This window comes from Triticum aestivum, chromosome 2B (genome assembly GCF_018294505.1).
Source record: "Triticum aestivum cultivar Chinese Spring chromosome 2B, IWGSC CS RefSeq v2.1, whole genome shotgun sequence".
Taxonomy (NCBI): Eukaryota; Viridiplantae; Streptophyta; class Magnoliopsida; order Poales; family Poaceae; genus Triticum; species Triticum aestivum.
In genome coordinates this window covers 123,788,454-123,816,124 of record NC_057798.1, presented here as the reverse complement: position 1 = coordinate 123,816,124, position 27,671 = coordinate 123,788,454, and the positions used below count along the sequence as shown (strand labels likewise).

At 43.9% G+C, this 27,671-nt stretch overlaps 1 protein-coding gene across 1 annotated transcript; it reads right to left on the bottom strand.

The window, feature by feature from the left end:
• Positions 1-16,697: 16,697 nt before the first annotated feature.
• On the bottom strand, positions 16,698-21,353 carry LOC123043846 (UDP-N-acetylglucosamine--dolichyl-phosphate N-acetylglucosaminephosphotransferase). Its single transcript, XM_044466438.1, has 11 exons — positions 20,805-21,353; positions 19,820-19,907; positions 19,637-19,728; positions 19,418-19,536; positions 18,957-19,072; positions 18,763-18,890; positions 18,594-18,680; positions 17,965-18,025; positions 17,814-17,854; positions 17,597-17,717; positions 16,698-17,139 (listed from the first exon to the last, which is right to left on the bottom strand). The coding sequence occupies exons 1-11, from the start codon at positions 21,164-21,166 to the stop codon at positions 17,080-17,082; spliced, it is 1,275 nt and encodes a 424-aa protein (XP_044322373.1). The 5' UTR covers positions 21,167-21,353; the 3' UTR covers positions 16,698-17,079.
• Between the last annotated feature and the right edge of the window lie 6,318 nt (positions 21,354-27,671).

The following is a 27,671-nucleotide window of genomic DNA, read 5'->3' as shown; positions in this document are numbered from 1 at the left end:
TAAATGTATTGAACTGGTGTGCTCTTCTCAGGCAATACAAAATTTGATTATGTGCTACTTGTTCATGTGACTTCATGTTCATTCTTCTCCATGTTTTTTTTACTCATAGCATGGTTAAATTTTTTGCCATGTTATTTTATCACATCATTCCCATGTCTTATATGAAGGGGAGCCTTGGCGCAGTGGTAAAGCTGCTGCCTTGTCACCATGAGGTCACGGGTTCAAGTCCTGGAAACAGCCTCTTACAGAAATGTAGGGAAAGGCTCCGTACTATAGACCCAAAGTGGTCGGACCCTTCCCCGACCCTGCGCAAGCGGGAGCTACATGCACCGGGCTGCCCTTTTATTCCCATGTCTTATATATTCAAATGGTCCTAACATATTTGCAACAATTTCCTGGACTACCCTGATAAGGGATCAATTTCTTGCTTTTATAAAACACCTCTTGGATATGTGCATATATTATTGCAACCCCAGCTATTATCAAACATAGCACTCTGATCAATCATACCTACTCCCTCTGTTCCAAAATAGATGACTCAATTTTGTACTAACTTTAATAAAAAATTGGGTCATCTAATTTGGAACGGAGGGAGTAGCATGTAATGTCACACTGCAGTGTGAACTGCTCATACGCAACAACGGCTTTAATGTTCAACTCTAAGCCCATCAGACCCAAGAAAAAAAGTCCTAACCTACTATCCTTCACTATATTTTTTCATGTATCCACATATTTGAAAATCATGTCCTTCTATCATAAAAATAGACGGGTGCAACAACGCGTCCATCAATGATCTAGTATGCACTTATGATTGGAACTCTAGCAAGCATCCGCAACTACTAAAGATCATTAAGGTAAAACCCAACCATAGCATTAAAGTATCAAGTCCCTTTTATCCCATACGCAAACAACCTACTTACTCGGGTCTATGCTTCTGTTCACTCATGCCACCCACCATAAGCAAATCATAAGCATATTGCAAACCCTACAACGGGGATCCCTCACGCTTGCGCGACACGGAGGGCACCATAGGACAACACCAATAATAAAACATGCAACTCAAACCAATCATAGCAATTCATCAATCACCGATAGGACAACGAAGATCTACTCAGACATCATAGGATGGCAACACATCATTGGATAATAATATGAAGCATAAAGCACCATGTTCAAGTAGAGGGTACAGCGGGACGCGGGAGAGTGGACCGTTGAATATAGAAGGGGGAAGGTGATGGAGATGTTGGTGAAGATTACGGCGGTGTTGGTGAAGATCGCGGTGATGATGATGGCCCCCGGCAGCGCTCTGGCGCCACCGGAAGCAAGGGGGAGAGGGCCCCCCTTCTTCTTCTTCTTCCTTGACCTCCTCCCTAGATGGGAGAAGGGTTTCCCCTCTGGTCTTTGGCTCCCATGGCGTGGGAGGGGCGAGAGCCCCTCCGAGATTGGATCTATCTCTCTGTTTCCGCGTTCTCAGATTCTGCCCCTTCACCGTTTCCTTTATATCTGGAGATCCGTAACTCCGATTGGGGTGAATCTTTCGCCCAGATTTTTCACATAAAATTAGCTTTATTGTGGAAAAATAAGGGCATCAACCGCCTTAAGGGTGGCCCACGAGAGTGCTGGGCGCACCCAGGGGGTGTGGGCGCGCCCCCCTGTCTCGTGGCCACCTCGAACACCATTTCACGTGGATTCTTCCACCGGAAAATCCCAAATATTCCAAAATAATTCTCCATCCGTTTTTATCCCATTTGGACTCCGTTTGATATTGGTTTTCTGTGAAACATAAAATATGCAACAAACAGGAACTCGCATTGGGCACTGGATCAATATGTTAGTCCCAAAAATAGTATAAAAAGTTGCCAAAAGTATATGAAAGTTGAAGAATATTGGCATGGAACAATCAAAAATTATAGATACGACGGAGACGTATCAGGACCGACGGCCAAGGGGAGGGGGCTTGCCCCCCAAGCCAAGGGCGGCGCCCCCTTTAGGGTCCCCCCAAATCGTAGGCACATGGGCCCTAGGGGGGATGGCACCCACCCCACTTAGGGGCTGGTTCCCTTCCACATACAGCCCATAAGGCCCTCCGGGGAAGGTGGACCCTCCCGGTGGACCCCGGAACCCCTCCGGTGGTCCCGGTACAATACCGGTAAACCCCCGAACACTTCTGATGACCGTATGATGACTTCACATATATAAATCTTCACCTCCGGACCATTCCAGAACTCCTCGTGATGTCCGGGATCTCATCCAGGACTCCGAACAACATTCGGTAATCACATACAAATCTTCCCTATAACCCTAGCGTCATCGAACCTTAAGTGTGTAGACCCTATGGGTTCGGGAATCATGCAGACATGACCGAGACATCTCTCCGACCAATAACTAATTGCGGGATCTGGATACCTGTGTTGGCTCCCACATGTTCCACGATGATCTCATCAGATGAACCACGATGTCGAGGATTCAAGCAATCCCATATACAATTCCCTTTGTCAATCGGTACGTTACTTGCCCGAGATTCGATCATCGGTATCCCAATACCTCATTCAATCTCGTTACCGGCAAGTCACTTTACTCGTTCCGTAATGCATGATCCCGTGCCCAACTACTTAGTCACATTGAGCTTATTATGATGATGCATTACCGAGTGGGCCTAGAGATACCTCTCTGTCATACGGAGTGACAAATTCCAGTCTTGATTCGTGCCAACCCAACAGACACTTTCGGAGATACCTGTAGTGCACCTTTATAGTCACCCAGTTATGTTGTGACGTTTGGTACACCCAAAGCATTCCTACGGTATCCAGGAGTTGCACAATCTCATGGTCTAAGGAAATGATACTTGACATTAGAATAGCTTTAGCAAATGAAATACACGATCTTGTGCTATGCTTAGGATTGGGTCTTGTCCATCACATCATTCTCCTAATGATGTGATCCCGTTATCAAGATATCCAATGTCCATAGTCGGGAAACCATGGCCATCTGTTGATCAACGAGCTAGTCAACTAAAGGCTCACTAGGGACATGTTGTGGTCTATGTATTCACACATGTATTACGGTTTCATGTTAATACAATTATAGCATGAATAATAGACAATTATCATGAACAAGGAAATATAATAATAACCATTTTATTATTGCCTCTAGGCCATATTTCCAACAGAGTCGGGCAGCACCATCCTCGAAAACGCCGACGAGCCGGTGCTGGCCGCGGCGACGGCAGCTTGGACGAGGCCGTGCTGGCTAGGGTTTAACCCTAGCAAGTAGAGCGTCTCCCTCGTTGCCACCGCGACGCGGGCGTTGGTAACCTCCTGCTGCGCAGCAGCGATGACGGCTGCCTGAGCGGCGGCCTCATCCCTCGCGTCCGCGGCGTGTCTCCGGCCCTTCCTCTTGGCCGACTCGCGTGCCCGCTGTTCGGGCGTCAGCGCCTTCTTTGGCTTGGTCGTGGCGGCCGCCTTGCGTGGGGCACGAGGCTTGCCTTTCCCGGCAGAGCCGGCGGCGCCGGACGAGGCGAGGGAGGCGAGGCCGGCGGTGGCGTCGAGGTCCATGGCATCGTCCATGGCTGTTTGGGGTGGGAGCGAGCGCGCGTGGACAGGAGTGTTTTTGGGAAAATGGGGGGGAATGGTGGTGGCTGCCACCGACGGGCAGGCCCGGGGAGAGGAGTAGGCGCGCGCGCGCATCCTTCTCCCGTCCGCGCGGACGCAATTCTGGCTCAAAAATGGACCGGAAATGGGTCGCCATGCGAACGCCAAACGGACACATGTATGTTTGGGTCGGTGCATTGGGCCGCTTTTTGTGTCCGCGCCGACCCAAACGGACGGCGGCGGACGAAATTGGTTGCCCCATTGGAGTTGCTCTAACTTCAAACTTTTTTACGGCATTTAGTTATTCGAGAATGACAAATTATCAAGCATGTCAATTTTTGTGCTTTAGTTTATTTTTGATAGAAACATGTAGTGTGTCATTGGAAAGTGCAATCCTTGATTGACTGGAGTTATCATCGAAAAACGTCACGACAGAAGTGCCATGCACCTAATGTGTGACACTTATCATTTGGATAAGTTTTTTTAAAAGAAAAGGTTTTTTTTTTTATATTTCACAATAGTAAGAGTTACTGAACTGTCATTATAATAACATCAATAAAGTAAGGGTCTCATGCAAACTGTTCGTAAATGGTTAGATCTCTTAAGACGAAACCAGTTCATCGAGAGCTGTAGACTCAAGGCATATTACTTAGAATGATATTCTAAGTACTAAACTCAGGGTCTGATGTAGCCAGCACGTCGTGCCAGGCTCAAATCAATCATAACGTGAGACACTGTTTTGAGATCTCGAAGCCGTAAGAGCATCTACAGCCAGATACGTTATATACGTCATTTCTGTAGACAGTGATCTTAAATTCAGGTAGTACCTCATTTAGCTACCTTAAATTCATACAACCACATCCATTGTAAACTATCTCTACGATGCAACAAAAAATTGATACGTTGTACCTACATACTAGCTATTGATAAAGGTCATCCACGACCACCCTTGCCATTGCCGGCGCCCAGAAAAAGTATCGAAACGCCAAGAACGATAATAGATCATGGCTGGAAAAAATCCTCAACCAGTCATGCGCCATACACCCTGCAGCGCCGGGACGACCAGCCACCCACATACACAGAGAATGTTGGGTCTTCCGTTAGGTAACATAGCAGAAAATATGTGTTGCGAAAAACCCGACTCGTATGATGACGACGATGGGCACTGCCCTGGTGGGAAAATTACCATACTCAAGGACAATACCCATCCGATTTCAATGATGTGTACATGGACTCATGGTCAAAAATCCTGATTACATTTGATCACCAAGATACCCTTGCGGGAATCGGTAACAGAGGGGTCACCGCACTCGTCTTAGACCCGTGATTGACGGGTTTCACCTATCTAGGGTCCTAATGGACGTCGACAACAGCCTTAACCTCATCTACGAGGAAAAACTAAACAAAATTTTGTTCGACATGTCGTGCATCTAGCCGAGCAGGACGATCTTCATGGGGATGGCCCGGGGGAGAGGTTTTGCGATGTCACGGGGGAGATGGCCTGGCTGGATATACAACGGCTTGGATCCCGCCTCCGCTGGCAAGTGGCAACTCGAAGAATGATAACTAGAAGGACTCGATCTATTGTTGTAATCTACTACTTTGATTGAGAGGAGCTTCTCGATTGCTTCAGTTTTGAATTGTAGCAGCTCGGAGATGAACTGCTTATTCGGCCATCTATTCTCAGGCCCACTCAGGCCTCGTAAGAAGGCTTCGACGGAGACGGCCTGGCGAGGGAGCTCCAGAAACGGTGGACGGCGGGGAAATTGGCGCAGCTCTCACCTCCAATCCCCTTTCCTCTCTCTAACCCTTGACCCACTAGGTGTCATGTTTGTGACAGATCCTGTTGTTGTTTTTACTGGCGGGTGTTTTTCTCTGGGAGACATAAAACTATAGATCATGTACAATCTAGTTTGGGACGGGACGAACGGTTCTAAGCCATTGGATCAAAAACAAGCGGTTAGATCGCCTCCCTGCGAGTTCCCGTCCATGCCCTCACCGAGAATGTCGCGGCACCCTGTCTCGAGCTCGTGCTCCGTCTAACCAACTGCGACAATCCCCGCCTCGGTCCTGGCGTCCCAATCTCAAGCTCAACCTATCACCTCTCAAGCGAAATCAACTGATCAAAGTGGTAGTGTCTAAATAGTAAAACCGGTTATTATTATTTTTTGAAACGAGGCAAAAGACTTGCCATTTCATTAAATAAGGGAGAAGGTTTTAGACAGAAGCCGCAAGCGGCAGACAAATGAAAATTACTCTCGCGGCATTACAATACTCAAGTGCTTGGCACCCGCCAAAGCCCAAAGCGACGCCTCATGCTTGATGTTGTTGATGATGACCACCGATGGAACCGCCACGTTGCGAAAGACTCTAGCATTTCTCTCAGTCCAAACCTCCCAAGAGATGAGCATCATCAATGAGGCTAGGGCTTTGGGAGAGCCGAGACGAATCTGAAGGTTGCTGTCCCACCATTCTTTGACCGAAGCGCTCACCGTCCATGTAGTAGTAGAGATGTGGTGCATTCCAAGCCACGGAAGAATGTCGTTCCAAATGCGCAATGTGAAGAGGCACTGGAATAGTAGGTGAGCAGCGGACTCCTGTGCTTTCTTACAAAGGGGACACAAGCCGCAGTTGGGCCAGCCACGACGGATCAAGCGGTCTGATGTCCATATTCTGTTTTGAAGAACGAGCCAAGCAAAGAATTTGCACCTCGAGGGAGCCCAGGCCCTCCACACAGACTTGACAAGATCAGAGGATATGAGACCTTCAAATTGTGCCTTGTATGCCGATGAAGCAGAATAAATCCCATCCTTAGTGAACTTCCAAGTAATGGAGTCTTCCACATCTTCCTCAAGGGTCGCCGTTGATAATTTTTCCCAAAGGTCAGCAAACTACTCGATATGCGTGATGGACAAACCATTGGTGCCATCAATATTAGTGATCCACGGGTTGTTGGTCATGGCTTGCTGGACCGATGAGTTCTTCTTGCGAGAAAGGTGGAAGAGGTCCGGCGCGATGTCATGGGGGCGCAAGCCATTGAGCCACGACGAGTTCTAGAATTGCGTCGTTCGTCCGTTGCCAACAAGGACCGTAGTGGCAGCCGCAAAGAAGTGTCGATCATCCTCCGTGCATGGCGTCCCCATGCCTATCCATGGCTTGCTCTTGTCAGTCCATTCAAATCATAGCCATCGAAGCCGCAGAGCCTTGGCGAACTTATCCAGGTTAAGCACTCCGAGCCCACCCTTGTCCTTGGGCTTACAGACGAGCTCCCAGTTAACCTTGCATTTTCCTCCAGACACCTTGTCTGAGCCCGCCCAAAGATATGCACGGCGAATACTATTGATTTTCTTGAGGACCTCCACCGGGATGTCGAGCGGCCTGAGATGGTAGATAGCAATGGCAGTTAGGATGGCCTTAACAAGAACCACACGGCCAGCAGAGGCCACATGTCTTCCCTGCCAGGGAGGGAGCTTGCCCGCAATTTTATCTTCAAGGTACTGGAAGTGGATTCGCTTGAGGCGCTTGACGGATAACGGAAGCCCAAGGTAGCGCATCGGGAACGAGGCGCGCACCGCCGGAAAATCATGAAGAACATCGTCAAGGTTGATGTTGTCACATCGGATGGGAGCAACCAGACTTTTGGCACAATTAGTGACGAGGCCAGACACCTCTCCAAAAGAGGCCAGGGTAGCAGCAAGGAATTAGACGTCTTCCTTAATGGGCTTCACAAAGATGGCGGCATCGTCGGCATAGAGCGAGGCCCGAACAGGTGAAGATCTACCACACAGAGGGTGTAGTTGTCCTTGGGCACTACAAGAAATATGTCAACTAGTGACCTTCTGTCAGTGACCCTGGAAGAATTGGTCATAGATCTATGACCATTTGAGACCAATTGGTCAAAAGCTGTTCGGGGGGCTCCAAACCCTAAACCATTGCGACCATTTTGGTCAGAAAGGTCATAATTTCCTTACACGAAATGGTCACAAAGCAAACAGGGCTGGTCCGCTGCCTTATTTCTAGTTGTTAATGACCAATATAGATGGTCATAGCCTTGTAGATTATGGTGGGTTGTGATGACTAGGCGCCATCTCATCAGTTTTGCCTATGTGTCATGTCCATGTGTCAATTTTTACCCTAGGTTGTGAAGCAACCTATATTTTTGTTATTCCAAAAATTCCCAAATAATTCTCATAAATTGTTTGGATCATATCTTCATCAAATATGTCAAAAACCTTCCTTGCCTAGTTCAAAAATAATTCAACAATATTCATTTTCCTATTCTGTTCGGAGCAGCAGTTTGTGAAGGAAGTACCACTTTGGCATGTCCAAATAGTATCCATTTTCTACAGTGCTTTCCTATGCCCAAATAACCATCCTCCACCAAATGCCAGCTCAATCCATTCATTATTTTGAACCGAGCTTCAACATTTGTAGTTATGTCCAGTGTGGTAGTTTGCAAAGCAAGTACCACCTACGCTCCTCCTTTTGAGCTGAAAATTTGTGAAGACGGTATTCTTAGTAACTGATCATCCTCAGCCAAAACTCACGCCCATTAGCCATGTACATTTCCCGTACCGCTAATCAAACACTTGGCTGCTAATTCATATTTGAGCATCGATCGATCTCCTCGTGAGAATGTTATGTTGTAATTTTATTCCTAGCATCTACCTGGGGAGTGCCCAACCCAATAGACATGCCTAGGCTGCCAAGAACACATGGCAACGCCACGGCCACGCGGTGACCATGCTGCGGGCATGCGAGTTTACGCGCTCTAGAGTTGGGGGCCTCGGCCAGCGCCCAAACCTCGACGTATCGCCACCAAACCATGTATTTATGATTAAATAGGTACTTATGTAACTATAAATGATTTTTTGAAAAAATAAATAGCAAACTGTGAGGCAGCTGCAGTTCAAATTTGACCCGCTTCCAACTGAATCAGCGGGAATTTGTCTTTTTCACCAGAGGTGGATCAAAACTTTTGACACCCAACCATTTTGTCAATTGTGCATTAAATATGGCCTAGTATTTTATAAAATTGGTTTGGTCCAATTTTGCAACAAATATATGGTAGGTCCTTCACAAAAAAAACTCATTTCAAGCACTCGAAAAATGGAAAATGAATTTTCCGTGAAAAGAAAATGAAAACTCCCTTAGGCAACATTGTTTGGAATTCCAGGATGCCCCCTTGTGCACGATATGAGATCGTTTGAACAAACTATGCCATGAACGTGGCCATAAGATTGTTCATTTGGCTAGAAAGCCATGAATCTTCACGCATGATAGCTCATTTCTGAGAACACTTTTTTAAAATAATTACCATATTACAAGTTTATTATTTTTCCTGGAAACTTGGTCACATATAATGAGACAATGCGAAGGTTTTCCAATTTTTTGATTTTTTTTTAAATTTTATATGCCTGTTTCAAAAATGTCGTCAAAACGGCGGGCTTGACCGTTCCTAGCTAGTGGTTGAATCTTGGAATTTTTTTGGTGTTTCTCTGATTAAATAGGTAATTTGTAACTATAAATGATTTTTTGAAAAAATAAATAGCAAACTGTGAGGCAGGTGTAGTTCAAATTTGACCCGCTTCCAACTAAATCAGCGGGAATTTGTCTTTTTCACCAGAGATGGATCAAAACTTTGGACACCCAACCATTTTGTCAATTGTGCATTAAATATGGCCTAGTATTTAATAAAATTGGTTTGGTCCAATTTTGCAACAAATATATGGTAGGTCCTTCACAAAAAAAACTCATTTCACGCACTCAAAAAATGGAAAATGAATTTTCCGTGAAAAGAAAATGAAAACTCCCTTAGGCAACATTGTTTGGAATTCCAAGATGCCCCCTTGTGCACGATATGAGATCGTTTGAACAAACTATGCCATGAACGTGGCCATAAGATTGATCATTTGGCTAGAAAGCCATGAATCTTCACGCATGATAGCTCATTTCTGAGAACACTTTTTTAAAATAATTACCATATTATAAGTTTATTATTTTTCCTGGAAACTTAGTCACATATAATGAGACAATGCGAAGGTTTTCCAATTTTTTGATTTTTCTTTGAATTTTATATGCCTGTTTCAAAATGCGGTCAACACGGCGGGCTTGACCGTTCCTAGCTAGTGGTTGAATCTTGGAATTTTTTTGGTGTTTCTCTGATTAAATAGGTACTTATGTAACTATAAATGATTTTTTGAAAAAATAAATAGCAAACTGTGAGGCAGCTGCAGTTCAAATTTGACCCGCTTCCAACTGAATCAGCGGGAATTTGTCTTTTTCACCAAAGGTGGATCAAAACTTCTGACACCCAATCATTTTGTCAATTGTGCATTAAATATGGCCTAGTATTTTATAAAATTGGTTTGGTCCAATTTTGCAACAAATATATGGTAGGTCCTTCACAAAAAAAACTCATTTCAGGCACTCGAAAAATGGAAAATGAAATTTTCCGTGAAAAAAAATGAAAACTCCCTTAGGCAACATTGTTTGGAATTCCAAGATGCCCCCTTGTGCACGATATGAGATCGTTTGAACAAACTATGCCATGAACATGGCCATAAGATTGATCATTTGGCTAGAAAGCCATGAATCTTCATGCATGATAGCTCATTTCTGAGAACACTTTTTTAAAATAATTACCATATTACAAGTTTATTATTTTTTCTAGAAACTTGGTCACATATAATGAGACAATGCGAAGGTTTTCCAATTTTTTGATTTTATTTGAATTTTATATGCCTGTTTCAAAATGTGGTCAAAACGGCGGGCTTGACTGTTCCTAGCTAGTGGTTGAATCTTGGAATTTTTCTGGTGTTTCTCTGATTAAATAGGTACTTATGTAACTATAAATGATTTTTTGAAAAAATAAATAGCAAACTGTGAGGCAGCTGCAGTTCAAATTTGACCCGCTTCCAACTGAATTAGCGGGAATTTGTCTTTTTCACCAGAGGTGGATCAAAACTTTTGACACCCAACAATTTTGTCAATTGTGCGTTAAATATGTCCTAGTATTTTATAAAATTGGTTTGGTCCAATTTTGCAACAAATATATGGTAGGTCCTTCACAAAAAAACTCATTTTACGCACTCGGAAAATGGAAAATGAATTTTCCGTGAAAAGAAAATGAAAACTCCCTTAGGAAACATTGTTTGGAATTCCAAGATGCCCCCTTGTGCACGATATGAGATCGTTTGAACAAACTATGCCATGAACGTGACCATAAGATTGATCATTTGCCTAGAAAACCATGAATCTTCACGCATGATAGCTCATTTCTGAGAACACTTTTTTAAAATAATTACCGTATTACAAGTTTATTATTTTTCCTCGAAACTTGGTCACATATAATGAGACAATGTGAAGGTTTTCCAATTTTTTGATTTTTTTGAATTTTATATGCCTGTTTCAAAATGCGATCAAAACGGCAGGCATGACCGTTCCTAGCTAGTGGTTGGATTTTGGAATTTTTTTGGTGTTTCTCTGATTAAATAGATACTTATGTACCTAGAAATGATTTTTGGAAAAAATAAAAAGCAAACTATGAGGCAGCTGCAGTTCAAATTTGACCCGCTTCCAACTAAATCAGCGGGAATTTATCTTTTTCACCAGAGGTGGATCAAAACTTTTGACACCCAACCATTTTATCAATTATGCATTAAATATGGCCTAGTATTTTATAAAATTGGTTTGGTCCAATTTTGCAACAAATATATGGTAGGTCCTTCACAAAAAAAACTCATTTCACGCACTCGAAAAATGGAAAATGAATTTTCCGTGAAAAGAAAATGAAAACTCCCTTAGGCAACATTGTTTGGAATTCCAAGATGCCCCCTTGTGCATGATATGAGATCGTTTGAACAAACTATGCCATGAACGTGGCCATAAGATTGATCATTTGGCTAGAAAGCCATGAATCTTCACGCATGATAGCTCATTTCTAAGAACACTTTTTTAAAATAATTACCGTATTACAAGTTTATTATTTTTCCTGGAAACTTGGTCACATATAATGAGACAATGCGAAGGTTTTCCAATTTTTTGATTTTTTTTGAATTTTATATGCCTGTTTCAAAATGCGGTCAAAACGGCGGGCATGACCGTTCCTAGCTAGTGGTTGAATCTTGGAAATTTTTTTGGTGTTTCTCTGATTAAATAGATACTTATGTACCTAGAAATGATTTTTGGAAAAAATAAAAAGCAAACTATGAGGCAGCTGCTGTTCAAATTTGACCCGCTTCCGGCTGAATCAGCGGGAATTTGTCTTTTTCACCAGAGGTGGATCAAAACTTTTGACACCCAACCATTTTGTCAATTGTGCATTAAATATGTTCTAGTATTTTATAAAATTGGTTTGGTCCAATTTTGCAACATATAAATGATAGGTCCTTAAAAAAACTCATTTCACGCACTCGAAAAATGGAAAATTGACTACGATCATTTTAGATGGTCATAACATCATCAAAGCCTGCACTTCATTCTGATTGGTCAATGGGCATGTCACGCGGATCAAGCATTAGAGACCGTCGGATCCTGCCAGATCCAACGGCCCACACCCCTCACCCTCTCCCCACCCACACCCACCCGAAAGCAGCTCCACTCACCTACACCACATGTCGTTGAGGACACTGACATGTGGGCCTAATTCCTCGCGGGCCCACCTGTCATTAGCAAAATGCCACCACTCACCCACTCCTCCCCCTCACGGGCACACCACTCCTCCCCCCTCTCCTCCTCTCCCCCGCACACCACTCATCTCCCCGCAGCCCAAACCCTAACCCCTCTCCCCTTTCCCTCCATTGGACCGCTGCCGCCACCTACGATGGCCGATCCCGCCGCTCCTCCTCGCCTTCGTGGACGACCACCTGCTCCCGCCGTTCGCGCCCGCGCGCCTGCTCCTCATCGCCTCGCTCCCGTCGACCACCCGCCTCACTCCTCTCCCCGTCGACCATCGCTCCGCCGTCGCCCCGTCCTTCCCTTCCTTCCGCCGCCCACCTCTCCCCTCGTCTGCACCCTCCCCTTCCCCCCTCCACTCCTCCCTCGCCTCCGGCCAGAATCATCGCTCCCGATCTAGATCCCTCCCCTCAACGCCACCCATCCCTCCCTTCCTACCTCAGATCCTCACCGCCGCCACCCACCTCTCCCCTCCCCACCTCAGATCCCTCCCCTCGCCGCCACCCACCCCTTCACTGGCCGTCATGGACATGGTCGCCACCACCAACCGCGAGCGCGTCCGAGTCCCATCCATGTCCTTTCATGGGAGGTGACCCGCACCCGGCCCCGCGGTGGGGAAGGGCGACGGCGGCCTCGCGCTTCGCCCAGATCCGGTGCTCGTGTGCTCCAGCGGCCACGCGCGACCGTCTCCCATGGATAGGGTTTGGTCCACCGCGTCGTCGGCGTGTCTCCGGCGACTAAGGTTGGTCCCCTCTCTTCCTCACCTCGTCTCCTATCCCTACCAGATCCTCTCTTCCTCACCTCGTCTCCTCTCGCTACCAAATCCATCCAGCACGTCATCGTCGCTCGCGCTCCGGGCCACCATGGCATGGACGGGAAGGCTGCCCCGACGCCGATGCCATGGAGAACCCCAACGGTCAGCCCCCTCTCCTCTCCTCTCCTTTTTGATTTCTTCTTCCATTGCATTCCCTTCCATCCTCTTCCCTGACGCGATGCGGTTTCCGTCCATGAGCATCATCATCAGGGGCAGTGAAGGCCAGCAGTAGAAGCATCCATCTCCAGCGCCACCAGGGGCAGGTAAAATTCTGGTTGATCTGCATATATGGTTGTTGTTGACTCTGTTTGTCTCTATCTGAAAGTAGTGGTAGCCGTAGTGCATGTGTTGAGTGATTGCCAACGCTTTGTTGGCTGGTTGGATGTAAGAACTGAATGTGTTGCTTTTGCAAATTGATTATCTATCTAGAAAATGTTGCAGTTGTGGTACTGCATGATCTTACTAATGCTGTCTTTTTTTTACTCTTGTAAACCGAGCCCTTGCGTTGCGTCTGCAAGAAGTAGTGCTACTGCTTGTTCATAATGGCTGATTGCTTGCTGAATCTTGTTTTGCAAACTGAGAAGATTTAGAATGATGCATTTCCGCTGCTAGTGATTTCTTCAGTCTGACCTGATTAGTAAGTGCTTGTACTAATCTCTGCCATGTGTTTGTAACAATGCAAGTTTGGCTTCCAGATGAGATCTGGCTTTCAGATTCTTCTGAAACTGAACGCATCTATGTTTGGCCATGTGTACTACATCTTTCTGAACCGAACACTGCCATGTTTGGCAAACTGATGATACGTGTATCTTTGTTGAACTCTGGTTATCTGCAAGTAGTAGTGCTCCTCTTTTGGTTTCCTTAGTTGCTTTATGCATAAGAATAAGCTGATAAGAACAGAACATTGATACTTTGCATGCTATTAGCTGAATGGATGGCTGTGGTAGTAGAATGGTATTATTGTTTAGGTGCAATTTGGTGTGGTGAAGTTTTTTGCACGACTCGCACTTGTCAAAAGCATGATTGTATTGTGAGCCAATAATTTCTTGGAGTCTTCTTAGAGCTTGCTGGCATTAGGATCGACCCCTAACTACTTGTGTATTTGTTTATTATTTTGTTCAATATTCTTTTCCTAGCTGTTGTATGTTTGAGGATATTGCTTTCATTCTGAATTCACAGCCATGATAATGATCATTTCCTGTCTTTTACAGAGGCTCAAGAAGTTGGAAAAAGGGAACACTTCATCTTTGTAGCTAATTATATGTTCCTGGATGATGTGAATGGCTGTTATAGTATTTCATAGCAGCACTTTTGTAGTTGTTCTAAATTCCTGGATGATGTGAACTATGGCATGATTGTAATATATATAATATACTCATTTTGATTGCCATTTATGAAAATTTGTGTGATTGGGGCTCTCTGGACCAAAATATTGGTTACTTTATTGTTGATACTTTATTGTTGATATGTCGGAAATGAAACATATACTATTTGGGCCCTAAAAAGGCCACAAATCAAACAATTCAGGAAAAATGAACAAAATTACTAAAAGAATCAATTGTAAAAAGGCGATGGCCAAGTAAATAAAAAGGCTTAGGCCCAAAAACGAAATAGATCACAAAAAGGCCATGATCCATGAAATAAAAAGGCCAAATTGTTGGGCCAGGCCCATGTAGCTAGAGAAAATTAATAGGGAAAAAATATACAGTAAAAAGGCCGAATTGTTGGGCTAGGCCCATGTAGAAAATCGAATTGGATCGGGCTGAATCTTGTGCCACATCAGCTTGCCACGCTGGATGCCTACGTGGCCTGGGGAGGTTGCTAGTGACCAAAACGCCACAATAGGCATATTTTGGTCGTAAACGTCTACGACCTTCTCACAGAGAAGGTCGCTATAGTCGGTTTACGACCCTCAGCTTTTGACCTTCTGTTTTTGGTCACAAAAAGGTCGCAAATGAAAAACCATGACCTTTCAGTGACCAATAGTGGTGGTCACAAGTTGACATATTTCTTGTAGTGGGGCCGTGGCCTTGCAGAGGAGGTGGTGGAGTGGATCGATAGCCAGGACGAAGAGAAGAGGGGAAAGCGGGTTCCCCTGGCGAAGGCCACATCCATGCTTCAGTGGATCACCCAAAACTCCATTGATCAACACCCTTGAAGTGGCGGTAGAGAGCAAAGCTGAAACCCAGTCATGAAATCTGTCTGGAAAGCGGAGGTGTTTCAGCAGATCCATAAGGAAGTCCCAACGTACAGAATCAAACGCCTTTTTGATGTCTAGTTTGAATAAGAGCGTCGGGGAGCGGTTGCGATGGAACTTTCTTGCCAAGTTCCCGACGAACAAAAAGTTACCATGGATGCTTCTCTTTTTGATGAATGCACTCTGGGCGTTGGAGACAAGGTCATGCATGTGGGGGGCCAGACGATTGGCCATCATCTTGGCAAAGATCTGCGCGATGGCGTGGATGAGGCTAATGGGGCGGAAATCCGAGATGCATTCCGCACCATCCTTCTTAGGGATGAGAGCAATGTTCGCCGAGTTGAGCCAGTTTAAGTTTGTGGAGCGTAGATTGGTAAAGTGATTGACAGCAAGCAAAACATCATCTTTTATGATCTCCCAACACGCTTTGAAGAAGGCCCCAGAGTAGCCATCCGGTCCTGGTGCTTTGTCACTGGGGAGATCAAAAATCGCCTTTTTCACCTCTTCCTCCGTGAAGGAAGCTCCTAGCTCAGTGAGATCGCAAGCCGGCACCGGGATGTTGTCCCAGTTGATGTCGATGCTATGCGGCTGACCGCGTCTCATGACCTCAGTGAAGTGGTTTTGGATAATGGATTTCTTGTGGTCGTGAGAAGTAACCCATCCGTTGTTGTGCCTAAGGCGGTGAATAAAGTTCTTCCTTCGTCTATGGTTTACGCGCAGGTGGAAGAAACGAGTATTGGCATCACCGTCTTTCAAGCTCGTAATTCTTGAGCTTTGTCTTTTCCGCGCCCGCTCGAGAACAGCAAGGCCTACCACTTTCTGCTTAAGTCTCTTTCAAAGATCTCGCTCGCTGGCACTAAGGGGGGCGAAGATCTTGAGCCACATCCAGGCGGAGAATAACTTCAAGGGCCATATGAATTTGCACCTTCGAGTGTGCGAACATCGTCCTGCTCCACTTCCTTAATTTTTTGCGTGCTTCTTTGAGCTTGTGAAAGAGGTTGAGGTATGGGTCAGAATGACCAGAATTGTTGCTCCAAGCTCCCTAGACTACATCTTTAAAACCGGGCATTTTGATCCAGAAGTTGCTCCAAGCTCCCTGGACTACATCTTTAAAACCGGGCATTTTGATCCAAAAGTTTTCGAAGCGAAAGGGCTTTGACCTCTGCGGACCTTTGTCATTTGCAAGGAGGAGCGGGCAATGGTCCAATAAGGATGACGAGAGGGCATGAAGGATGTAAAACCTGTTATATAAACATGTGGAATTAGATATCCAGTACTGTATTCTTTTCTCCAGAATTTTAGAACCTTTGAAATATATTTTTCACTTCTCATTCACCTGTTTCCATCCTAACTTGGTATCCCGTGGACATTTTTTCTTACCTGACAACAATAACTGATTGCTCATCCTCTGCCATAAGCCTTCACACAACTAATGCAAGCGAACTTCCATACAAGTCGTTGTACATGGTTACAAATACAGTATATCGCTTTTCTATGATCACAAATCTCTAGAACTCTGGTACGAAAAAGGCAAAACCTCGTAACCAAATCTTCTGTTGTTAGCACACGAGAAAAGGTGGACCAAAAAAATCAAAGGCTACAGATAAACTAGATGAATGGGGGAGCAGCAACGCATGTAACATTCTGAATAGTATCTTGGATCAGTTACTCGTGTTGGTATTATACCCCTTTTTTCAGGGTTGCTGCTAGTATACGGATATCTGAGAGAGCAGCAGCCGTCAGATGAACAGATTTCGACTGTATCATGGAAACCGACGCGATGTTCTGTTTCAGGTGATCATTCATTTGTACCATCCAGTAAGCATGTATCTCAGCCAAAAGCAGAATAGGCATGACACAGCCTGCCACACATGAAGACGAGGAGTTAGTTACTTTTAACTTGGATCAAAATATGCACCAAAAGAAAGAGGTAGGGCATCTACCGTGAAAGAACTTGAGCGTTAGGAGTAGCTTCCGTTCAACACTATCCAACCACATAGACACTATGCATATTTCATATTTGGTACATTTTAAGTCAAGTTTATCAAGTGTCGGCAACGTGACACCAAACACCATAGCTAATGAGTAGTTAAATAGACATGTGAGCTAATTTGGATTGTTTAAGGCGTCAACAACGGTTCAATGGTTATGCTGGGTTCTGGTTCAATCACAACTTGGCATCGTTCTTTTTTAAGTTTTTACTGCTGCTAGAAAAATATTGGAGTGTGTTTGCAATCGACTAGTCCATGACACCTTCACGAGTCAAGGAAAGAATTACAAGAAAATGAAGTTCGCACAAAGAATGCATTTTGAGTTTACCTGAAATATAAGAAGCCTTATGCAAAGGGACTTCTCTGAGCACTTCCCAAACAACCTAAGGAATATGTTAACAAGGTTACCATCTTTGGTGCCTGTCAGCAGTCCTGTTTGAGTATCAAACCTACAGCAAGCACAATATAGAATTTTACTAAAAGTTCAAAACCATATTACAAGAAGTTCAATTAACAGTTCCGTACCAACAGAAACAAATCAGTACCTTGGCAACCTATGTCTTGGGCAAGGAACGAAGTGGAAGAGCTGTAGACAATAGACACAAATCTAAAGCGTAAGCAAACCATATACCTAATCAACTAAAAAGTTTAAATGTACCAATGAGGAGGTAAATATTGAAATCAGTTTCTCCAAACCTGTGGTACTGAGCACAAGAAATTAAGAACCTGGGGTAAAAAGAAGAGCAATAATGTCTCACTGCAAACAGAAAACAGTTTTATCAGCTGCAGTTACTAATCAATAATGGGCAGAGCAAATTATATGGACAACTAGTATATATACTATAAAGTATAAATATCACACAAGTGCACACAAAAAGTATTAGATGGCATGAGAAAAGTTTGGGTTCACAGCCAAGATGGTTTTCCACGATAAACAGTTAGGATATCAAGATATATTGCCAAAGATATGAACAGTCAACAAGCAACATATAAAATGTTTAAAGCCTGGATGTTGAATCCTACCAAACTCTACTAACTATTGTCCACTCAGAGTGCAGCCAAATCCTTTCATAACTCTCCTACCCACCCTAAAAGTTCCCGGAAATTTTTTACTCACTTTACTAATATGGTACATTCGAGTAAATAAAAATGCAAAACAAAGGGGGGAACTTTGCTGCAGATGCACTAGAACAAGGATGTCAGGAAGACTTGACTACAGAAAGCAGACAGCTAACTGCATACAATTACATACCACAAACAGCCAAATAAAGAATAAGCTGGAATAATAATAGAGAAACTTGCGGGAGATAACTGAGGATGTATACCTGAAATGTCCCAAAATACCCACCACAGCTAAAGTCATCCCAGCAAAATAGGTGTATGTATCACCAACAAAAACAGATGAAGGATACCTGACAAGATACAAAGTGATGCATGTAAAAAGGCCAACATCTTCTATTTAAAACAAGGTAGCATGCCTCTCAAGGTCCTTACCAGTTAAAACCCAGCAAAGCCAATGAAGTGGTCAGGAAAGGCAGGACAAGATAAATAGAGAATGCATGAGCTTGCTGAGTTTCAAGGTCTTTAGAAGATCCTATGCGCATTACATTATGTATCAAAACCTGGAAAATGCTACAATCATCAGTTGACGAATGGTGCACAAAATTCAAGAGCCATGTACTTCATACCGCAGCAGATATGACAACTGTCTGCCCAACTTCAAGACCATTCAGGCCAGCATGTATGTTGATTGAATTTGTACAAAAAACTGCTAACAAAAGCATGAAGAGCTTGTACATCCAACCTGCATGCCAAAGAAAACAAGGTTGGTGTTGGTATTATATTATCTAGTGTGTGCATCTCGGTCCACAGAGAATTTGGTCAACAGCAGAAATTGCATTCAAAAGGCAAATAAGTAAACCGAAAGAAATGCATCTCGGCAGTACTGGCGCACATGGATCTCTCAGTTCATTCATTTCTGCTGAGAGATTTCAAAACACATTTTGAAGCAAGCAATGTACAAGATGGACTTGATCACTCTAACAAGTGATAAAATTAAAAGGCATAAATGCTTCCATCACACCAATATTTGGAACCACTCAATATTTACAGTGTCAAAATTCGCTTTATTTTCGGTTTGTAAACATACCTAACTCCAGAACTTCTACTCCGACATAGGATGCTAGAGGCTTTGGAATGATGATGGAAGTACCACCAGCATACGCCATAAGCAGAGGAAGTGCTGCAATCGTAGGCAGCAGCAGTTTCCTGTTCAATGTAGGTCATTCCAAAACCAATTTATCATAATCAAGAAAGTAATAGCAATTGCACCATTGAAATAAACTGAACACTCTGAAAAAGAACATACACTCTCCATGGAATATCAAGAACATCGTCAATAAATCCAAGAAGAATCATAAAGCAGACTGATGCTAATGCTGCATTATATTCAACAAGCCACTGCAGAAAGAAAAAAAGGGGGGAAATGAAATTCAGGGCATAACATATATTTGTGAATTCCAAAAACGACAACTTCTAGTCATAAACATACAATGGAATCCGCTGTGAAGTTGAAATGTTGAAATAGAATAGCAATGACCAGGTATACAATCCCAACAACAATGCCTAGTGACTCAGGCCTGCAAAACAAGTAAAATGTTTAGACTGCAAAGAATGTCAATTCACAGCTTTATATTACCAAGCCAGATCATGTAGCAAATTCATATGAAAGGCATACAATGGGTACTTTTGATTTTTGTTTTTGAATTGCACCTTCAATGTACAGATATGAGTTTGTGCACACTTCTCTAAAATAATGCTATGATTCAGTTTCGCTTGCCTACTTTGTATAGAATCCTGAGGGATGTATATACATGCACTGCATCTATCAGTATCACATATCCCAAAAGAAAGAATTCAAAAATGCCTAGTGACACATGTTTTGTGTCCTTTCTTTGATGTATATCTTCTTCAGAGGTATGTAAGAACTTTGACCAGTAAGAAAGACTGTATTCTAGATTCCAAGATCATTTTTCACACTTAACCCAAGGGGGTGGAATGGTGCATGAACTCTTATCTGTAGGCCGAAATACTTAAGCACGGCATTCCTTGGCAACATATCAGAGTCAAAGAACATAAAACTAGTACGTATTAAACTAGGTGGAAATAGAAAATATTTACTGCTTAACTCCCCCAAACTGGACAATCTGTCAAACAGAGTCAACACCCACCAACAAATGCAAGTATCCGCCACTCGAGGAAATTCCGCTTAGCTGCTATCAGCTATCCGAACATGACCTCTACTTTCGAGCTGTAAGAAACAGTTAGTTTAGCCTATGAGACTATGAAGTATTGATGTCTACTAGTACCAAATGCATGGATTTCAACTGAGCTGAATTCACTTCTTGCACTCCATAGTTTCCACCATGAATTGTAGCAGCTACCAATGCAACAACTACCCCACCCCTCTATCTATCTATCTATCTATAAAAGCACAGAGCAGACTGCAAGTTATCAAAATTGTACTCGTGACTCACACTGTGATCTCTCCCATGGGCAAGCCCTTCTTGTTGATGTCCTTGCCGAACATCCCGCGGCGGAGGAGGTAGCGGGCGGCGACGGGGATGAGGCGGAGCACGACGAAGAAGCCGCCGAGGCTAATGGCCCCGCAGATTAGGATGGATCGCCGCAGATCGGCGGCCAGGGGGTAGTGCACGAACGCGAGGTACGAGAAGGGCGCGAGGAAGAGAGCCATCGCCGCGAGGACCACGCGAAGATTCGGCGGGCGGAGCACCAGGTCGCCCGGCGCCGCGGCCGGCGCAGCGGCGGCAGCAGCAGCCGGCCGCGACTTCGTCGGCCTATCGGCTGCCGCCGCCCCGGGCCTGCGGCGGACGTCCATGGGAGGAGGGCTTGGGGTTAGGTGAAGTGGGAAGCGGACGGGCAGCTGTCGGGGAGGTCGGGTGCGTGCGCCGGCGGCGGCGGCGTGGTGTCTGCTCGCCGGCGATGGGGTCGGGAGCACGGGAAGGTTTATAGTTGTGGCCGCGCGGTGACGTGGAGGGGTCTCATTGGCTGTGGTCACGTGTTCGCCGGGCACTGGAGAGGCTTCCGTGGAGTCGTCGTGCCTGGAATTGGAGCTTTGTTTTGCTTGGAAGACACTCACAAATTATTTTTAAAATCGCTGCATCTAGCCATTTCAAAATTTGATCCACAATTCAGAAAAGTAAAAATGCAAATCAGCCTGTGAATGGTACCAGAGAGACGTACAATTAGAGTTGAACTTTTGTAGCATGATGGATGCACCTTTTACCAAAGTTATCGATTTTTTGTAACTTTCAGATTCACAAAAGTACCCAACAAGATGTGGTAACTCTAGCAGTCGACTTCTTGTTGCCTCGTTGTACTTACAGCCAGATGCGTGACGCATCTCTGCCCAATGGTCGCGCGGCTTCACGCAGCCGCGTGTGGCTTCGTATGTCATGAGTGTGCAGATCTAACATCTCATGCGGCTCAACAACTCACCAACTCACCAACTGAAAGGATCGAGATGAAACTCAAGGGGATGTATCTCTTCTATAAATTTTATACATATTCTTCAATATTTTTAGGCTTGGGGTATAAAGGTTTGCCTAAGTGTAACTACGGTGAGCACAACATATATGAACAATGCAAGGTTGAGAGACTAAAGTGAACACACAATTAAATGAGTTCGGATAAGAAGTAACTGAAGCACGTAAAGACGAAGACATATCTCAATGTTCACTTTCTTGAAGGGAAGTTAGTCCCCGATGGAGAGGTGTGAGAACACGAAGGTTTCTTGACGTCACCAAGGTTCGCCTTCTTCTCCCTCAGCATTGACCACGAAGGTCGGCCTGGTACCTCTAAAACATATCTATTTTTGCTATGTTCATACTACTTTGATACCGTTATTACATATTTTTTCTACGTCTTTAACAATTTTATTGGGTTGACCTACTAATCCACTGCCATGGATTAACCTATTAATCCACTATGAAGTGTCACTTGTTACTTTCTGCATATTTTTGGAATCTGCAAACATAGTATTTTTCTTGGGGCTAAAAAAATAAAATAAAAACATGTCGTGAAGTTTCAAGACACGAGAGCGAGCATAGGGCCATAAGCCACCAAAGGGGCGGGTTGTGGGACCCATGTGGTGGGTTGACGCGGTCCAAGGTCTGGCCATCCTGCCCTCCTAGGTCTCCGTTCAACGGCTTTTTCGGTTCCGGTGGTAGATGGGATTGGATGAGATTTCTTATGTAACCGTGTGAATTTGTTAGGGCCTGATCCCTAGTACCCATTATGTTTTGAGATTGGTGTTGCTATGCTGAATGCTTGTCACTAGAGTCCGAGTGTCATGATTTCAGATGTAAACCTATTATGTTTTTATGAATATATTTGAGTTCTTGATCATATATGCAAGTTGTGTGCACCTGTTATTGTTATGAACTCTAGACCCAAGGTGATAATAATTGGGATTCTCTATGGGGATGACTGTATTTTGAGGAGTTCATGTATTCACTATGTGTTAAGGCTTTGTTCTAGTTCTCTATTAAAAGAAGAGGCTTAATTACCCTTAGTTTTCATTAGGACCCCGCTGCCACGAAGGGTACGTAGGACAAAAGATGTTATGCAAGTTCTTATCACAAGCATGTATGATTGTATAAGGAATACATGCCTACATATGATTGATGAACTTGAGCTAGTTTGTATCGCTCTAGGTTGTGACCCTTGCATATTGAATCTCATCTAAAGATCCCATCACTACTCCATGCCTACGACTTTCTACTATTGCCTTTGCTACAATTACTATTGATCTACTTGTTACAAACTTGTTACTACTGTTGTTACTGTCATTATTACTCTGCTATCACTGCTATCATATTACGGTGCTACTAATAAATTGTTACAAGGAAGTGATTTCTCGGGTGTGGTTGAATTAACAACTCAATTGTTAAGGCTTATAAATATTCTTTTTGGCTTCCCTTGTGTCAAATCGATAAATTTGGTTGAAATACTACACTCGAAGACTGTTGTGATCCCCTATACATACTTGTGGGCCATCGGTAGCTAGATGGCATCTCCTATCTCTCGTTCTCCAGTACAAAGTTCACGTAAGTTGTCTCACTCTCACATGATCGGGATCAATATGATGCAATCAGTAGTGTGGTTGTTGGGATATGATGAATTGTCACTTTATGATCAGATCGTTCGTTAAATTCAATTGAATATTTTGAAGTTTCTTGGGTGTGTAATTGAATAGTTTTATATGCTCTTTAATCTATTTGTCTTCTTTGGACAAGATTGATGAGCAATTTCTTCACGGGGAGTGGTGCATTGTAGTGGATTCTAATCTTGCAGTGATCTATGTCCCAGTGACAGAAAGGGACAAAATATGTATTGTATTGTTGCCACTAAGGATAGAACGATGGCTTCTTGTCATAGTCCTTCATATTTTACTGTCTATATTATGTCATCTTGCTTATTGCAATGCTCTGTTTGTCATGAACTTAATACTTTGAAATGTCTACTGGATAGCGGTCTTGGGGTTAGTATTAGTTGTAGATGCAGTTGGATAACAATCTACATATCATGGACGTAATTCATATATGAGATTATACCATGAATGAACATAATCATTGATGTCTATTACGCAACCTTCTTGTTATAGACTCGTGTTGGGCCTCCAAGCGCAAAATTTTGTAGGACAGTAGCAAATTTACCTCAAGTGGATGACCTGAGGTTTATCAATCCGTGGGAGGCATATATAGGATGAAGATGGTCTCTCTAAAACAACCCTACAACCAAATGCAAGAAATCTCTTGTGTCCCCAACACACCCAATACAATGGTAAATTGTATAGGTGCACTAGTTTGGCGAAGAGATGGTGATACAAGTGTAACACTACAGGAATCAGCTACTTTGCCGTCTGCCACGACGGACGACAAAGGCATGAATGGCGGACGGCAAAAGTGGACGGCAAAGTAAGGTCCGGCAAACAGCTACTTTGCCGTCTGCTTTACACGGCCCTTTGCCATCAGCAGACGGCAAAGAAAGCAGACGACAAAAATTGCACTGTTAGTCCGTTAGGTGGCTAACGGCAGCCCTTTGCCGTCCACCGCTGACGGCAAAATTTGTCCTACTCTTTGTCGTCTGCCACTGTAGGCAAACTGGCCAAATGGGTCAGCTCCCAGGAAGCACAGTTGGCTGCCACATGTCTTCTTTGCCGTCCGCGGCTGACGGCAAAGAAGCCGTTGCCGTTGGTGGCAGACGGCAAAGAGCCTGTATATAAGCTCTTTTTTTGTTTTTTCTGAATCCAACAATTTTCACAGCAAATATATATGACATATATAGATATATTTCACAGGACTATTTAACAGCAAACATATCACCTATATATCCAACACATAATTAAGTTTCATCCATTCATACATAAGCAAGTTCCATCCATACACATTGTTCCATCCATATACATATTACAATGCAAAGTTTGATCAAGATAGCAAGTTCCATCATAGCAAGCTAGATACAATGCAAAGTTTCATCAAAGAAAAAACAAGCACTCATCATAGCAAGCTAGCTTTCATGAAGTGAATGAAATCTGCAAAATGGCAAATAAGAAAGTTAGAAATAGGTGACTAGAAGAAGAAGACTAGAACAAGAAGTATATGTCATTTATGAGCTAACTTAGGTGAAATCGATCATATATGAGCTAACTAAGTTGAAATGGGTCGTTTATGAGCTAACTAAGGTGAAATGGATCATCTATGAGCTAACTTAGTTGAAATGGGTCGTTTATGAGCTAACTAAGGTGAAATGGATCGTTTTTGAGCTAACTAAGTTGAAATGGATCGTTTTTTAGCTAACTTAGGTGAAATGGATCATTTATGAGCTAACTTAGTTGAAATGGGTCGTTTATGAGCTAAGTAAGGTGAAATGGATCATTTTTTAGCTAACTAAGGTGAAATGGATCATTTTTTAGCTAACTAAGGTGAAATGGATCATTTAAGAGCTAATTTAGGTGAAATGGATCGTTTTTGAGCTAACTTCGGTGAAATGGATCGTTTTTAGCTAACCTAGGTAAGATGGGTCATTTTGGAGCTAACCTAGGTAAGATGGGTCATTTTGGAGCTAACCTAGGTGAAATGGATCGTTTATGAGCTAATCTAGGTAAAATGGGTCATTTTAGAGCCAACTTGGGTAAAATGCATCATTTTAGAGCTAACCTAGGTAAGATGGGTCATTTTGGAGCTAACTAGGTAAAATGGGTCATTTTAGAGCTAACGTAGGTTAAATGGATCATTTAGGAGCTAATCTAGTTAAAATAGGTCATTTTAGAGCTAACTTGGGTAAAATGGATCATTTAAGAGCTAATTTAGGTGAAATGGATCGTTTTAGGGCTAACTTAGGTAAAATGGGATCGTTTATGAGCTAACTAAGCTAATTATGCCATTTTTACATAAGTAAGCTAAGTACATATCGTTTTAGAGCTAATATAGGTAAAATGGATGGTTTTGGAGGTTAGTAAGCTTATTAAGTCATTTTGGAGGAAAAGAAGCTAACTCTAAGTCATTATGGTAAGCATATTGGAGGAAATAAAGCTAAGTCTAGGTCTTTATGCATTTGTTAAGCAAAACACTAGAGACACTTCCCGTGATCATGGAGGTGTTGTAGCGGGGTGGCTCGTGCCGATAGCTAGAGAAGGATCGTGCGATGCTTGTCTGGAGTTACGCTGCACCAAAGATCATTTCCAATGTCTCGTTAGCATGATGACACTCGAATGTTAAGACTAGCAAGTAATGTCCATTCAAATTAAACTCACCGTGGTCCCAGGAGCAATCACTGGCATCGGCGGAGCGGTCTGACCGGACTTCTCGCACACATACTGCACATTTGGTTTTGACGACTCAATCATACTAGTTAGTAATGAGACAAACACTACATGAATGTTTTGGCTAATGTGTAGAAAAAACTTACCACAAGGAGCTTGTACATGGCCCTTGCCTGCATGTCATTCCGTGCCCTCTCCTCCTCCAACATCTTTGTCGTCCTCTCCTCCAACTCCCGCCGCCTCTCCTCCGCCTCCGCCAGAAGTTTCTCCGTTTTATCTCTCTCACTTTGTATAACAGCCTGCAACACCACTCCTCGTTACCATTTGTAATCATTGATGGAAGCGCACACAATGTAATGGAGAAAGATAGCTGAGTACATATAACTAACCTTAAAGGCGAGTTGGACTGGCTGTTCACGAGGCCTTATCTCAGGAGCGGAGCTCGACTGGCACGCCTTGATCTCCGGGAGAGTACTAGGACAATGGATAAGTCCATCTCCCATGGCTATGGAGCCATGGGACCTCCCGCCACCAGATATCATTAGCAGCTCGGTATCAATGGGACCCTGGATCGGGTTAAAGTCCTCCCCTTTCCTCGCCTTCCCCTCATCTCTATATTTCACGAGCTTGTCATGGGAGGAGATGTTGGTGAAGTTTTTTGGATCATCGAGGTCAGACGCAGAGAATGCCTTGACTTTCTTGTAAGAGCCAGTGTGGGCCATGGCATACAGATCGTACACCTCTGGCACCTTATCCGCCTTATTGTAGCGTGTCTGAAAGAGAGAAACAAAGTAAATTAGTAATTAAAGGGCTGAAAGCTAGCATGACAAACGAATTGCATGAATCATGAAGCAAACCACATACCTAGTTCCGCCTGTACTGATATAAGTTGGAGCTGCCTTGATGGTGTGGCACACCTTCCATTTGGGCACATTTGTCCTTGGCCTCGTTGTGGAGGGCTCGCCATTCTTTTGAGCACCACTCATTGACCAACACCTCCCAACAATCCATCTGATCCGCACACCATCTCGGAGGGGCCTAAGTTAGGAAATAGAAACTTGAGCGCTACGGCTATGAATTACTAAATGAAGGAAGTAAAGTACAAGGCCTTAGGAATTACCTTCATGTACTCCTCCTTACTCAAGAACTTCTCGCGGCACGCCGGCTTGGTCTTCTTGATACCACGGGCGGCGTAGTAGTCTCGAACAGCCTGCACCCGAGCCTCGTGCCATAAGTTCTGTAGTAGGCGCTTGTAGACGTTATCGATAACATTTGCCGCCGCCTCCTCGTATCCCTCCTCACACCTGTAGAATGTCTGCAATCAAATGAGACAATATTGATTAGTACAATTAATAACTAGCTAGTTGAAGATTTTTAATTGTGTAAAGGAGAAATTACCCAGAACTTTCTAATCACCACGTCTGCCCCCGTCTTGCACAAGACACCGTCGATAATCTCACCCGGCGAGGCCGAGGCAGCCAAGTAGTGCTCCCAACTCAATCCAAGCTCTGGAAGCCGACCCTCACCAGGCAACATGACAAACCCCGGGAAGTTTTGC

What these genes read in the sequence shown, in the direction of transcription:
- LOC123043846 (XM_044466438.1), bottom strand. Translation starts at nt 21,166, where the DNA reads ATGGACGTCCGCCGCAGGCCCGGGGCGGCGGCAGCCGATAGGCCGACG. An exon ending in CCCATGGGAGAGATCACAGT is followed by an intron (nt 19,908 to 20,804) that starts GTGAGTCACGAG and finishes CTTGTTTTGCAG; the next exon opens with GCCTGAGTCACTAGGCATTG. An exon ending in TAAGGCTTCTTATATTTCAG is followed by an intron (nt 17,140 to 17,596) that starts GTAAACTCAAAA and finishes CATGTGTGGCAG; the next exon opens with GCTGTGTCATGCCTATTCTG.